General features: G+C 41.5%; 1 protein-coding gene and 1 non-coding gene across 2 annotated transcripts in view; one reads left to right on the forward strand and one right to left on the reverse strand.

The window, feature by feature from the left end:
* The window catches only part of grip2b (glutamate receptor interacting protein 2b), a 170675-nt gene that overhangs the window by 12006 nt on the left and 143661 nt on the right, over nucleotides 1-15008 (reverse strand). The window contains exons 10-15 of the mRNA XM_061070247.1: nucleotides 12946-13101; nucleotides 12185-12337; nucleotides 11238-11424; nucleotides 5071-5216; nucleotides 2607-2687; nucleotides 648-789 (exon numbers count right to left, since the gene is read on the reverse strand). Of these exons, the coding sequence (XP_060926230.1) occupies nucleotides 648-789; nucleotides 2607-2687; nucleotides 5071-5216; nucleotides 11238-11424; nucleotides 12185-12337; nucleotides 12946-13101 (865 nt within the window). The remainder of the gene's footprint in view (nucleotides 1-647; nucleotides 790-2606; nucleotides 2688-5070; nucleotides 5217-11237; nucleotides 11425-12184; nucleotides 12338-12945; nucleotides 13102-15008) is intronic.
* Nucleotides 13135-13206, forward strand: trnat-cgu (transfer RNA threonine (anticodon CGU)). Its single transcript has one exon. It is a non-coding gene; the product is annotated as a tRNA-Thr (tRNA).

Raw genomic sequence — 15008 nt, forward strand, 5'->3', positions numbered from 1 at the left:
GAGGAGGAGGAGGAGGAGGAGGAGGAGGAGGAGGAGGAGGAGGAGGAGGAGGAGGAGGAGAGGGAGGAGGAGAGGAGGAGGAGAGGGAGGAGGAGGAGGAGAGGGAGGAGGAGGAGAGGGAAGAGGAGGAAGGAGGAGGAGAGGAGGAGGAGGAGGAGGAGGAGGAGGAGAGGAGGAGGAGAGGAGGAGGAGAGGGTGGAGGAGGAGAGAGAGGAGGAGGAGGAGAGGAGGAGGAGAGGGAGGAGGAGGAGGAGAGGGAGGAGGAGAGGGAGGAGGAGGAGGAGAGGGAGGAGGAGGAGGAGAGGGAGGAGGAGGAGGAGGAGGAGAGGGAGGAGAAGGAGGAGAGGAGGAGAAACAGAGGAAATCAGATTTGTGTGTGACAGCACGTGAGAAATTATAAAATACTACTACTACTAAAACTACTAACTATATACATGTAATATATCAATAAAGATATATTCAGTTTAAAAAACCTAGTTCAAAAGTGAATCACGAAAAAAAAAAAAAACTCATGACCTATTATTGATTGTAAAGTAAAAAGAAAAACATGTTTGATTGACAGAGAAATAGAATTGAATATAGGGGAGAGAAGAGAAGAGGAGAGAAGAGAAGAGAAGAGAAGAGAAGAGAAGAGAAGAGAAGAGAAGAGAAGAGAAGAGAAGAGAAGAGAAGAGAAGAGAAGAGAAGAGAAGAGGAAGAGAAGAGGAATAGAAGAACTCTGATACCTGTGGGCCATGCTTCCCTTCTTGATGTCAGAGATGATGAGCGGCTCTCCTGGCTTCTTACTGGCTGCAGAGGGAGACGACATCAAAGAAGCAGAAGAGACAATAAAACATAATGTTGAATACAAATGTTAATATAACTGCTAATGAAGACGATCATGAAAGACGTTTGTTACTGTAACAAACATCGTGAATGAGAAATAACATCTGTAATCAAGATTTAACATCACTCATTTTACCACTGTATTTTATGTACATACTTTTGTTGTGATGCCTTAAGTTTCTATTATTGTCCGTGTGTTTGAAAACAATTCAATGCTCAATAAAGTTTAAAAATTACATCAGTAATTATAATAATAATAATGTAGAATGTAAAATGTACACTATCATAAACTTTTATCAGTTTTGAAATAAGCGCAATTTGGACTCGAAATGGAGAATCCCGGGATCGAACCACCGACCTTCTGGTTAGCGGACGTCCCGCTCTAGCAATGAAATTATAATTAAAACAGTTAAATTAAAAAAGCAAATAGCGGTTAAATCTCTGTTTAACACTTAATAGAAGAGGAACTGTCCAAGATGGCTGATGACGTCTGTGTGGAATCAGCTGTGAACACTTTCCTCCAGCAGATGGCGCCAGTGCACCGTTCTGGTTTTGATAAGTCTGTGTCCACCAATGTTGGTTTTTCATTTTTATCAGAAATTATCAATAAAACACTGATGTTTTATGGACCAATGACCATTTAAGAAACAACACTGAGGAGGTGAAAGATGGAGTTTACAGAGTTCTAGAGAAACTAGGCCGAGTTAAATCCTCACATTCTCTCAGACAGTTTTTTGTGCCATAACATCTTCTGTAAATCTGCCTAATAAACCACTTACTGGCGTATTTATGTCTCTAATCCAAATATTTTAAGATGTGCCAGGTTCAGATTTAATGCCACCTAAAATAATTCAGTTAATCTCAGCCCACTGCGTCACACAAACACACACACAGACACACACACACACACGTCCCTGACTCACAATAATTAAACAGTGAATGTAGGTCATTACCACTGAAGAACGAGTGTGTTATCGCCCACGTGGACATGAAATATGAAATGTATCAATAATCACAGTTCCTCACTGGAAGAGGACTCACTGCACCGAAGATGCTCCAAGTTTAAAATGAGACAGATTGTTGTCTTTAACTTTTTCTTTTAAAATGTTACATGCACCGTACTTAAGCATTAATGTGCTGCTCCACCACACACACACACACACACACACGCAACACACAAAGAAAGAGAGGAGGCTCCTTCTCCCATTTATCCAGAAATGCATTAGTGGTGTCCAGAGCTGATGATGGGTGATCGCACCAGGACCCGAAAACCAGCAGCTTCCAATCCATCCCACAGCAGATTGATGAGGTTGTGTTCAGTGATCTGTGCAACACACTCATCGGGGGAATTCCTCCAAAGGAGAAATATACGATGCTTTTCTCACTGTTTCTTTCCTCTAGTTTGTTATGTCCCAGAATCAGAGGATCACAGAGAAAAGTGCACAGGGTTCAATCTGCTCTCTGTTGTTCTCCTGGTGTGAGACCAGAGTCTTGAGATCAGTGTCACCAGCAGGAGAAACAGACTGTGAGAGCCTCCCCTGGTTTCTGTGCCATTTTAATAAACACTGTTGATGTTTATAGGCCCTGGAGCAGCAGCTACCCTGGAAAACACCAGTGTCTGCTCGTGTGTGTGTGTTTGTGTGTGTGTGTGTGTGTGTCTGCTTGTGTGTGTGTGTGTTTGCAGGGTGGTCTCTGACATTTAAACATTCTGCCGGCAGCTCTTCAAAACAAAATGAAGATGACAATATTGGGTTTGTGTGTCTGTATGTGTGCGTTGCTACCACTGATGGTGAGCCCCAGCTCCACGCCTCTCTTCTTCGGCAGCTTGACGTGGAAGGTGCCGCTGCTGGGCACCACAGACTCTGGAACACACACACACACACACACGTTAAACAAGTTATTAATACAAAAAACAATTAACAAATCATTCTTTTCATCCCGTTTAACAGTTGTAATTCCGACTCTTCTAGCGAATTTTCTCCGAGGGCGACTTTGAGATCCTCAGATTCTTTCTAACTCACACAGACGATCCTTGCAGCTCTGCAAACATCATCAGGATTATGTATTTCTAACAGAGCCGAGTGAGAGAGAGAGACAATATCAAATAGAACAGAACTCAGACAGCAAACTCCCTTCAATTCCATCAAGCTGCACCAAATTACACACACTCATAGAAACCTTCTCTACTTCCACATCAGCCGGAGACTTCACTGCACATCAGAGGGATTCAACAGCAGTGTTGTTGCTCACAGCTGAAAACGAGAGAACTCCCATCAGACGGATTTGAAGTCTTTCAGGAGTGAGAACCTTCGCCTGGCTGCTCCGACCTTTGGGCTCATTCTCTCTCTGCTTATGGGACAAATGCTTCTGATGTCGTCACCACTTGTTGCCGGCGATATATCAGCTAATTAGCTGATGCAACATTATGAAAGACAGCGTCAATTAAATGGAAGAAAACGTGATTTGTTGCTGCAGATCCTGTCAACTCGTCTTTCACAATCATCGTCCAACAGTTAAAAACAAAGTGAAAGTGATGAGAAGAACCAGACGTCTCCTTCTTATAGCTCTTTAAAATTATATTACGTTACATGTTATTTAGCTGACGTTTTTATCCACAGCGACTTACATTTTTGGTACACTCAACATTTATATGGGGCCATTTAGGGGTTCAGTATCTTGCCAAGGACACTTTGGCATGCAGATGGGGAAGAGTGGGGATTGAACCGGCAACCTTCATGTTGGGGAACCCCCACTCGACCCCCTAGAGTTAAATCCCTTTAACTCTACGTCAACTTTCTGAATCCAGGACTGACTCAACCTTCATCTGCATGAGGCTTCAGACCCAGTTTACTGGATGGACACCGGAGACAGAGACATATGGCTCTGAACTCAGGATGTTTTAAAACCTGATGGATGAGCAATGCTCCTAATTAGGGTTGCAAAGGGGTGGCAAGTTTCCGGTAAATTTCCGGAAACTTTCCGGAAACTTTCCATGGGAAGTTTAGCTCGGGAATTTTGAAAAACAAAAAAAAATACGCAAATTAAAGGCTGAGCAATAAAAACATCATTCAAAACTCTACTTTTAAAGATGTATGGAACGTTGAGTTTCAACCCTCCACTGTGCATTCTTCCATCACATGCACAGATAACTCCCAGCATCCTTCACTCTACAGCAGAGACCTGCTGTAGAGTGAAGGACTAGTCAGGTACGTTTCCATGATATTACTGGGAAAATATATTAACATGCTGATTGAGGATTGTTCATCTGTTCATCTAGCCTATTTGCATTCATTTATCCATCAATTGTAAAATATGTTTACAGACGATTCCAATTGTTTGGCCAATTATTTATATCTCTAGCATTGCATTAGTGTTTTTTTACAAACTTTTTTCTCATCTTATTCTACAGAACAATGCCACGTGCACTATCTCATGTGTGGAGACATTTCACCCCATCCAATGTAGAAGGAAAGGCTGTGTACATTTGCAAATACTGTGCAAAGACCTATGTTAAGAATGACACAACGATGCAGAAGCATATAGTCAAGTGCCCAAAGTTTCCTCAGGGCTCGAATCAGCCTATGACAAAACTAAATGTTTATATTTATGTCTGTATATGAAAAGGTAAATACAGTTAGTATAAATTACACACAACATTTCCAGTTTATTCCAGTTTATTCCCGTTAATTCCCGTATATTCCCGTTTATTCCCGTTAATTCCCGTTAATTCCCGTATATTCCCGTTAATTCCCATGGAAAGTTTCCAACTTTGAATATTCCCGGAATTTTGCAACCCTACTCCTAATATGGGCCTGATTCCTGTTGCTACTCTGTGTGTGAACAAAATAACTCAAAACACACGTAAACATATTTGACTATTAACTTATATAGATGTAAGTTACTATACGGTAGGAATGACATCACTGTGAAGTCAGAAAAATGATGTCACATAGTGTAGTGATGCTTTTGGAACCCACACAAACAGCTTATCTAAATGTGCTCATCATTCATCATATTATAATGTCATGGTGATTATGAATTATAATGAAATATCATTATTACAATATTAAACGCTAGTCCTGTTTGACTGAGGTATATGACATATTTTAAGGGTCCTGACCTTCTATGTAAAGTGCCTTGAGATAATGTATAATATGATATAATATGAGCTTTAATAAAGTTACACATCACGACAAAGAGAATAAAAGTAACTATGAAAGTTAAGAAATAGTTTTTTTCACAGACCTGCTACGTCGAACTCGATCTCCAGCGACACCTTGTTGGTCAGAGCCGCGTCTCGGAGAAGCTGATTGGCTTCCTCCAGGGTTCCGTCCTCCGTGGGGATCCCGTTGATTGACAGGAGGCGGTCTCCCACCTGGAGCAGGCCACACCTACAGCAAGAGTAACCATGGTGATGTCAGACAGACTGGACGCTGTAACTTTACTTTATGTCCCAGCAGATCCAATAAGGTTTGACAGGATCAGCCTCAATGTTCTACATGAGTTTGACCGTTTTCACATCATTTCATATCTTTCTGAGTTCTTATATCTGCCGTCTACTAAATAAATCATACAATGAGTTTTCTCAGTTTTATATTTAACGATAAATTATTGGTGATTAAACGTGGCACAGATATATTCACTCGGGTCAGTTCTTATCACCAAAAGCTTTCAAATTCGTCTTCTTTCCAACTCTGTGTGTTTTCTACGTGTGTGCCTCCTCTTCTTCATCCTGAGATATTTGTGCTCTTTCTGCTTTTTCTTCACTTCTGCCTCCATCAGGTCTAGGGTTGCAAAGGGGCGGAAAGTTTCCGGTAAATTTCCGGAAACTTTCCGGAAACTTTCCATGGGAAGTTTAGCTCGGGAATTTTGGGAATTTTGAAAAAAAACAAATTACGCGGGGAAAATATATTAGCATGCAGATTGAGAATTGTTCATCTGTTCATCTAGCCTATTTCCATACATTTATCCATCAATTGTAAAATATGTTTACAGCGGTTCCAATTGTTTGGCTAACTATTTATATCTCTGGCATTGCATTAGTGTATTTTTACAAACTTTTTTCTCATCTTATTCTACAGAACAATGCCACGTGCACTCTCTCGTGTGGAGACATTTCACCCCATCCAATGTAGAAGGAAAGGCTGTGTACATTTGCAAATACTGTGCAAAGACCTATGTTAAGAATGACACAACGACGCAGAAGCATATAGTCAAGGGCCCAAAGTTTCCTCAGGGCTCAAATCAGCCTATGACAAAACAAAATGTTTATATTTATGTCTGAATATGACAAGGTAAATACAGTTAGTATAAATTACCCACAACATTTCCAGTTTATTCAGTTAATTCCCGTATATTCCCGTTTATTCCCGTTAATTCCTGTTAATTCCCATGGAAAGTTTCCAACTTTGAATATTCCCGGAATTTTGCAACCCTAATAAGGTGTAAGAAATCCCATCGACACTCTCGCTGCTGGAGAACGTCTGAAGCAACCGAGTCAGACACACTCCGGTGAGGTGGATCATTACAGGAGAGGATCTGGAGTTCAGAGCCTGTCTGACAGCAGCTCAGCGTCCTGGACCTCGGTCTGTGGAGGTGAAACTCGTACACGTGGAAAAGTCTCCTGCAGCGTGTGTTGGGTTCTGTTGTGTTAGATTTAATTCTCTGGCTTTCTTGTGATTATATTTGAGCTGATATCCCTGCAGGGATCCCTCCAGCAGAAAAAGACATGTGGAAAAGTATAGGTTTAGTAAAACTCTGAGATGGGTACGAGAGGAAAACAGCCTCTCGTTGTTTCAGTCTGAATAACTGGGAGGAATCAACCCACCGACAGCCGCTCCTGTCACTGTTTGTGTCGGTTCACACACGATCTACAAAAGAAATACAAAATGGAGACGTACTAATTGTCATATCAGCGAACCCGGGATGCCTCTTGTTTCCAGACAGCTCCCACCAGGGGGCGTGTCAGACCCCCCTGCTGTGCCACACATCTCCACTGTCTCATATCCACTGCTGTATTTGGGATTTTGAAGATTTCTCTTCTCAAAACATCCACCGTTTGGAAACACCCCCCCGCCCTCCGGATCCTCGCCTCGTACATCAGTGCAGGAGCGAGGAGCGTAAAACACATTAGCGCCGCTTGTTAAAGTCATGAATCATGTAAATACCTTTTTACCTGGTAAGAAATCAAGGTATTTTATGAGGGAGGTTTTCCTGTTCCTGTTTTTCAGATACCGGCCTGTGCAGCACTTTGATTTCTACACCACTGGTTTCAGAAATCAAACCGACAACCTCTCAGCTGCTTTACGAACCAAATGAAGACTCATTACAACAGAACTGAGACATTTCCCTCTGAGACCTGGTGTTAACATCCGTGGGGATGGATCCAATCACACGTGTTCAGCACTTAGTTCAGGTCTGAATGAACTCAAATGGAAGATTTGATCCCTCATCACATCCCGGAGGCGTCTGGGAGACACTTGGCCACGTTCTTCACTCCCTGCAGACACGTATTCCTCCTGGGTTAGACATGAAGGACGCTCTCTGCAGCTGACGTCCTCTGATCAACATTACCTTTAAAAAAACATGTTTTTGAGCTTCTCAGTGTCCATTTGTTGATTTGTTGGGTCTGAACACAGAGTCCATTTCTTCACCAAGGCCAAACATTCGTTTCCATTACAACACACAGGTCTGGTTCTCGTGGTTTGTCATAACACGGAGTTTCAGAAAGTGATAAAACGTCCTGGATCTGCAGAATTTTATCTGCATCTGCACAATAATTATTCTGTCTTTGTCCTTCCTGTTATTCTATTGATTTCAATCTGACTGATTAGATCCCTCAAACCCTTATAATACTACTTCTACTACTTATAATAATAATAACAATCATAATAACCAGAACACATCTTCATAATGTTGATGGATCTCAGGTGTTTACTGACATGTTTCTTAGTTTTCATTGATCCTACATTTCAATATGGAACATATACAGACATCTGTATAATAAGGCAGTGGTTTCATTGCAGGTCATGTTTCCCCACCTCGGTGTTTCAGAGATGTTTGTGACTCACATATAAAGTATTGACCAGAAAGACTCAGGTCTGACTCTTAAGGTCTGTGCAGATCAAAGAGCTTCACGGATAACTGATGAGCCGAAAATACCACAAAACAAATTGTCAAATGCTGACGATGAAAAAAAGAAGTAAAGCAGATGTTGAAGGTTATAACAGCTGTGAATAATTAGAGAAAAGGGATAAAAACATGTGATGACAATAATATTAGCAGCCGGATATGAAATCAGCTGCTCCAGTCGAACCTCACCGAGGGAAACACACAGTAAACTTTGTGAAGCGTCTTCTGCAGCTGGTGCTAAACGCTAATGTCTTCTTGTAAACTCGGCAGTAAAAGAGAAACGTCGGGCGTCACTTGTTTCAGGAAATCTCCTTCGTCCCTCAGCTGTTTGGTTATGAGCTGCTCGCTGCTCTGGTTCTGTCCTCGTGCTGTAGGGACTTAGACGTATTGATATTTGACCTCCTATTTCGATTACACTTCATATTGTCAGTCATAAAATATTAAGTGTGTTGCTCGCAGGCTAATGATAAAAATAGAGGATGATGTTGAAAAGGCATTTTACTTAATACTGGTGAATTTAAACCATCTTTACTCACTCGGTTCTGTTTGAGGACGTTTCTCGGCTCAAAGTTTGAATCCAGCTTCATTTGTTTGTTCCATAGTTTCATTTGATCTGATTAGTTCTGGGTTCACTTTGTAATTTAGGGACAAAAGGATTTTGTTTGACACACGTACGTCCTGTCGTCCTCACCTACGTATTCATACCTGACACTGATTGGTTTACAGGCAGCGTGCGTCTGACATTTGTTTGTCGGCAATTTGGCCTCTGTAGGTACAAATAGTTTTTTATTAAAGTGCATTAATAAAAAATGTTGTTTCCTTTTTGAATGGAGGAAATTAAAGAATCAGTTAAATTTTTTTATTTCGTTTTAACTGTAATATTTGTAGTAATATTACCAGTAAAAAGTTAGTCGAATATTCTTGTGGTTTACATACATTGACGCAGGTTAAGACTTAAACCAAACCTGCAGGTGCTTCCTTTTCTTCTTCATCTTCTTCTTCTATTATTTAATGCCTTCTCAACTTCCTGTGATTGGTCCAAAAGTCCAAACTATTCCAAAAAGTTTACACTTTGCAAACAAACCAAATAACGGTTCAGTTTGATCCGGACCCAGAACGTTTCTTCTGGTAGGACTGAACTTTGGAGTGTTGTTCTGGAAGTGATCTGAGGAAACTTTCCTGATATTTACTTTCCGACTAAACTGAAAAGTCTGAACAAAACAAGGTGTGAACGTGTCCTTAGTCTCATCTCTCTACAACAATTCATTACCGGACAAATACAGGAACTAAATTGAGCTTTTCTTATATCTCTGTAGGTGGAACTTTATTCATCCATATTCACTCAACCTCAAATCAGTGAATTCTCCAACAAATACAAAACATAACTACCCGTAAAGCCAAATTCAACAGAAGAGTTCAGTCTCTACTTTGCACATTTTCTATTCAACACCAGTCGTGAATAATAAACTGTGTAAACTATAAAAGATCATATTTGCAGAGGAACTTCCTGCAGCACTAATGCAGGATAATTACAGACTGAAACGATAAAAGCCGCCGTGCTCGCCGGCCGCGGCTGCACACGACTTAAAGATGGATTTAGAGACGATAAGCTGAGGTTAAATATAATTCGGGGATTGTTTGGATTCAACCCGTCGGGCACAGAGGAAAGTTCTCATCGATGTGTGTGACGTGGGCGGGGGGGGAAGCAGCTAATTAGTGTTGTTAGCGTGGGCACTAATGGAGAGAGGGAGGCCTCGGGTGCAGGAACACACTCAGCACTTGGAGAAGCTGTTAATACCATGACAACGCTCATCTGTAAACACACACACACACACACACACACTCATATATATATATAGACACACACGTATGATGCAAACACAACTGAGAATTATGTGGAGGAACATTGAAGAACAAACAGCGGATTGGGAACACACACACACACAGGGATATTTAGTAAAATCACCTCCCACACTTGTGTGTATAAAAAGCTTCAATATGTTTAAACATCCACGCACAACACACACACACAAGTCTCTCACAAACACACAAGCCCACACATTCAAACAAAAACACAAACACACACACACACAGACACACAGGCAAAGCTAATTAAAGCAGCATAAACATGTCTCCTCACAAAAAAAACACACAAAGCCACTAGAAAAGTCGTACAACAACATCTGTATCACACAGGTTCAACAAATTGTTTCAACTTTTTAAACTACATGAAGCTTAACTGCACTTTAGAGTTGTTCAAATAACCTGATTCATTTTGGTGCTGATACAAAAAAAGAGAATGAATACATGTTTATTTTCTATTAACTTGAGTTTAATATTCACAATAACTAACATTTGTTCGTGTGGTATTGATCTTGAACAAACAAGATCAGTTTTTTGGGTTGTGGTGTTAAAATAACTATAATTGTTACATCGAAATCTAATCTTCATATAATTGAAATCATCAACTGCAAACAAATGATTTATTTTCTGTCCCATTTTTTGTAATTAAATCGGCTCCCCTATCCTCTCTTGGAATGAAAGGCACTATTTTTAATAAAAAAATGTTAATAAAGATTTTTCAAGACAAACTTAAAGGGACTCTTACCTTTGTTGCATTTGAGAATTACAGCACATTCAAATCATCCCGCCTTCCTCCAATGCCCCACCCCCTCGTTCCCATCCCCGGTGTTTTTTTGAAGAAACTTTATTTACAAGCAGACTAACAACCTACTGCCTCCGCGCACGCACGTGAGTTTTTGTTTACCAAAGCAATGGATTCGGATTCAGAAGCACCGGTAAGTTATATACATTGATGACGCGGGCCCGAATGCGCCACAAGAAGCAGACGGAAAACCTGCATGTCCATGCAGCAAACAGACAGGTCTGTCGGCCAATAAGGTCCTTCGGTCCGAAGAATTTTATTGGTTGAAGTTTTCACTAAATATTATGAGAGTGAAATAATTGTTTGTTTTTACTCCTGGTGGGTCTGTCTTGCATTTTAGAGTGTCATTACCTTATTAATACCAATTTAACCTTATCCACAAAAAGTGTAAAAATGCAACAAAGGTAAGAGTCCCTCTAAAGAAATAAGAACGTTTTATTAAATATCACATCATATCATATGATGGCCGAGCAACAGGTGGATCCTTCTTGGGCTAATATACATGGGAGCTAACGATGCAGCCCCTGAACCAGCTGTTTGTGTGTGTGTGTGTGCGCGTGTGTGTGTGTGTGTGTGTGTGTGTGTGTGTGTGTGTGTGTGTGTGTGTGATCCTCACCTCTCTGCAGAGCTGTCGGGCTCGATGAATCGGATGAGCGGGGGTGCAGACAGTGTTTCAGTGGCGAATATCCCCCCCTGCAGCTGGACCCCGAAGCCGTTGAGCGGGTCGCCCATTAAGACCACCTCGCTGGTCTCCACGTGGACCACCTGCCCCCCCGGGCCCACCGAGCTGGACGCCAGGGACACTGAAGGGACACACAGGGACACACATGTGTGAGTTGTGTTGTTGTGTTGGATCAGTTTCCTGCTGAAGGACAATAGTCCAGGCAAAGTAGCGTTTTACGACCAACTAATTGTAAAATAATTTTTTTCAGCATAGATCATTTCTATGAGGTGTCCAGAACAACAAACTAAAAGTCCTAAGAAATCCTAGTTGAGGAAATATGTTTAATTCTCATCAATGTGCCAATAAGGCCCGGCAACAATACACCTCCAATCAAAATAAAACTTTACACAATGAAAGTAACCAAACCAAAAACCAAAAGAAACTTGTAATACAAAAAAAGTTACTTTTCATAAATACTTTTACTATGTAAAGTTTTATTGTGGTAGGAGTAAAGGAAAAAATTAAGCCTATTTGGGTGTATTTGGGGCATATTCGATTAGTGTATAGCTCATTTGCATATTCAAATTCATTTTCAAAGAAACTTGTAATACAAAAAATGTTACGTTTCATGGTTACTTTCATTGTGTAAAGTTTTATTTTGATTGGAGTAAAGGAAAAAAAATAGTCTTTTTGGGGTGTATTGTTGCCGGGCCTTATTGGCACATTGATGAGAATTAAACATATTTCCTCAACTACGATTTCTTAAGACTTTTAGTATGTTGTTCTGGACACCTCATAGAAATTATCTATGCTGAAAAAAATTATTTTACAATTACTTCTATTTTTGGCTCCAAAATGGGCTACTTTGCCTGGACTACAAACAGGTGAAAGCATCTCACAGGAGCTCTTGTGCTCTTTCTTCCTCTGCCGGCGTTTGAGCAGCGAGTTGCGTGGACTCATGGGAACCGAGGGGCGGGGCAAGGTGCTGGAGCTCTGGCTGCTCGGGCCCGACGTGGTCGTGGAGCCGGGGGAGAAACTGGCCGATACCAGGGCTGCAAGGAAGAGACAGGTCAGGTCCAAATATTACCATAATGCATTTTTCGTTAATTCGTTCATCTGCCGGGTTCGAGTCTTTGGATCCTTTTTCACGTGACCTGCATTTTAGGCTCCGAATAGGAAACAGAAAGGATTTGTTTACCTCGTTCACTTTCGCGTGACTAGGTTTAGTAAGACGTGAATGATGTTCGTTCATAAGTAATAATTCTAGGTTTCGTTATTTTAACTTTTTTGTACTTTACTTACAGTTCAGTGCAGCGTAATTGTTTGCCGTGATAATTCAATGTTAGTGTGATAATAAATGACCATTTCAAATCATCCAAACTGTCATGATACATTATTTTAATGCAGGAATTTCTTCCCCCACCCCCCCCTTTGAAATGAACGAATGACTCGAAAAAAAGATTCGTTCATTTTACTGAACGTGATTCAAGGAACCGAGTCGGTAAAATGATCCGAACTTCCCATCACTAATTGCATGGGACAAGGGACAGGGACTGAGGAACTAATTAAAACAGAGACAAGACAAAGAGGAACATCCGGTGGGAGGGAAAGTAAACGGGAGAAATCACATACATGTTAAAAATAACAAGCGTGTTCTTACATTTGCAGTAGTCGAGGCTGTTGATGGTGTTATTGTTGGAGGCGGTCCACGACTTGTTGAGGGTGGAGCTTGTGTTGCAGAGGGTGGAGCTTAGAGGGTGACAGTAGTTCACACAGGGGTCCCAGGAGTGGGGGTGGTCCGACTTTTGAACCTTCACTGGAACACACACACGATTGTGTTACTTAAGGAGGCGTGGTGGCCAAGTGGTAAGGCGTTGGTCTCGTAAACCAAAGATCATGGGTTCAACCCCCATCCATGCCTATGTAATGCTCAACAAAAGAGAACTGGAAATTACAAAATTGGATGACGATTTCTTTATAGGAGAGGCGGTGGGCTAGTGGCAGAAACTTGGACTATGGGAGAAGGTCTCTGGTTCGAGGAACAACAAAAAGACGAACCTGGATTGATCTGTCCAAAAATCCAAGAGGATTCTCCCTAACCTGTCTAGTGCTCCTGAGCAAGGCACCTTACTCCCCCAACATCTGCTCCCCGGGCACCAGATATCCTGCACCAGATGGGTTAAAAGCAGAGGTTAAATTTCCCTCCTTGCATGTGTGTGCTTGTGCATGTGTTTGGGACAAATAAATGTATCTTAATCTTAATCTTAATCTGGTGAGAACACAAGGGGGCCGGCGTCCATCTTCTATCAAACCATAAAACTTCACATCTGCACGCGTGATATTAAAACTCCTCAGAATGCTGAGAAAACATTCTGAGTGTAGATGCAGCAGTTTATGAGACTAACTTTGAATTGTCCTGTTGCTGATTATCCAGAAACACAAATTCTGTTTTCTTGTATTAAATCATTTGGCCTTAATTTGTTCCACTGTAAATGAATCAGAGCGACAAAATGCTAATTCTGATTAAAAACACAGAGACGATGGTGGAAACGTTTCCTCAGGGAAGAGCCTCAATCTGGAAACTCCCGCTGTGAGCATCAGCCGACGTTCAAGGCTAAAGTCTGAGAATCTACACAGGATGGGAAATGTTGTTGTGTTTACATTGTTGTAGTTTGGAAAATGATCGCACGCAGAGTAAGAATGGGACGATCAATATCTATGTTTCGAAGCTGGATATTGAAGCGTGATAACGAAGTGATTTACTGAACTGAAAAGATGCTTTTCAAGGCTCTTACTTTGAAACATGAGACAGGAAGGACTATTTACGTTATATTTATCGTACATCATGCATTATTGATCAGGGGGCAAAATGATGGTACAACTTGAAACAGTGGTTCCTCATCACACACACACAGACACACACACAGACACACACACACACACACTTATCTAAACTCTGAAGTTGATCCTAATCCACATCTACCCCACACAGCTTTTGTGTTTCCTCGACACGTCGGCCATCTTATATAAACTGATCTGATGGCGGGAGGTCTGAGGGGCTTTAGTGCCGGGCGGCTTCGGAGCGAGATCTGAGGAATGTTAAAATGTTTTCTCGTCTAATCCCCCCCCCCCCGAGTAACGAGTGATGCAGTAAAACAGAGAGATGCAGGAAATGAGATATAATGAAGCTTCACCTGTGGTCGTTTACACACCTCACACACACACACACACGAGGGGGAAAGTGTGTGTTCACAAAGCTTCACTGATTTAAGATGCAATAACAATGACACAAATCAAGTGGCACACCCACATGCACACACACACACACACAGAAACACACAAACACACCGCAAACTGCAAATTGCAAAACCTTTAATCAGAGCGTCTATTAATAAAGCGATGGCAAGCAGGCCACAAGGTCTGCTGCAAGGCCATCAGTTTCCTAATGAGCTGCGTTAACTTCCCAACCCACACACACACACACACACACATACTGTACACACACACACAAACACACACCCACACACGCAAACACACACATACACACGGTTGCAAAGTCATGATTAGAAGGGAGGAATGAATTTGGCTTCGTAGAGACAAATGAAGGAGATACGAGATGAGATTGTGACCTTTCCAGTGTGTGTGTGTGTGCGTGTGTCTGAATGTGTGTGTGTGTGTGTGTGTGTGTGTGTTGCCATCTGTAACTTCAAGGACTTTCTTAAA

Source organism: Limanda limanda, chromosome 4 (genome assembly GCF_963576545.1).
Source record: "Limanda limanda chromosome 4, fLimLim1.1, whole genome shotgun sequence".
Classification (NCBI taxonomy): domain Eukaryota; kingdom Metazoa; phylum Chordata; class Actinopteri; order Pleuronectiformes; family Pleuronectidae; genus Limanda; species Limanda limanda.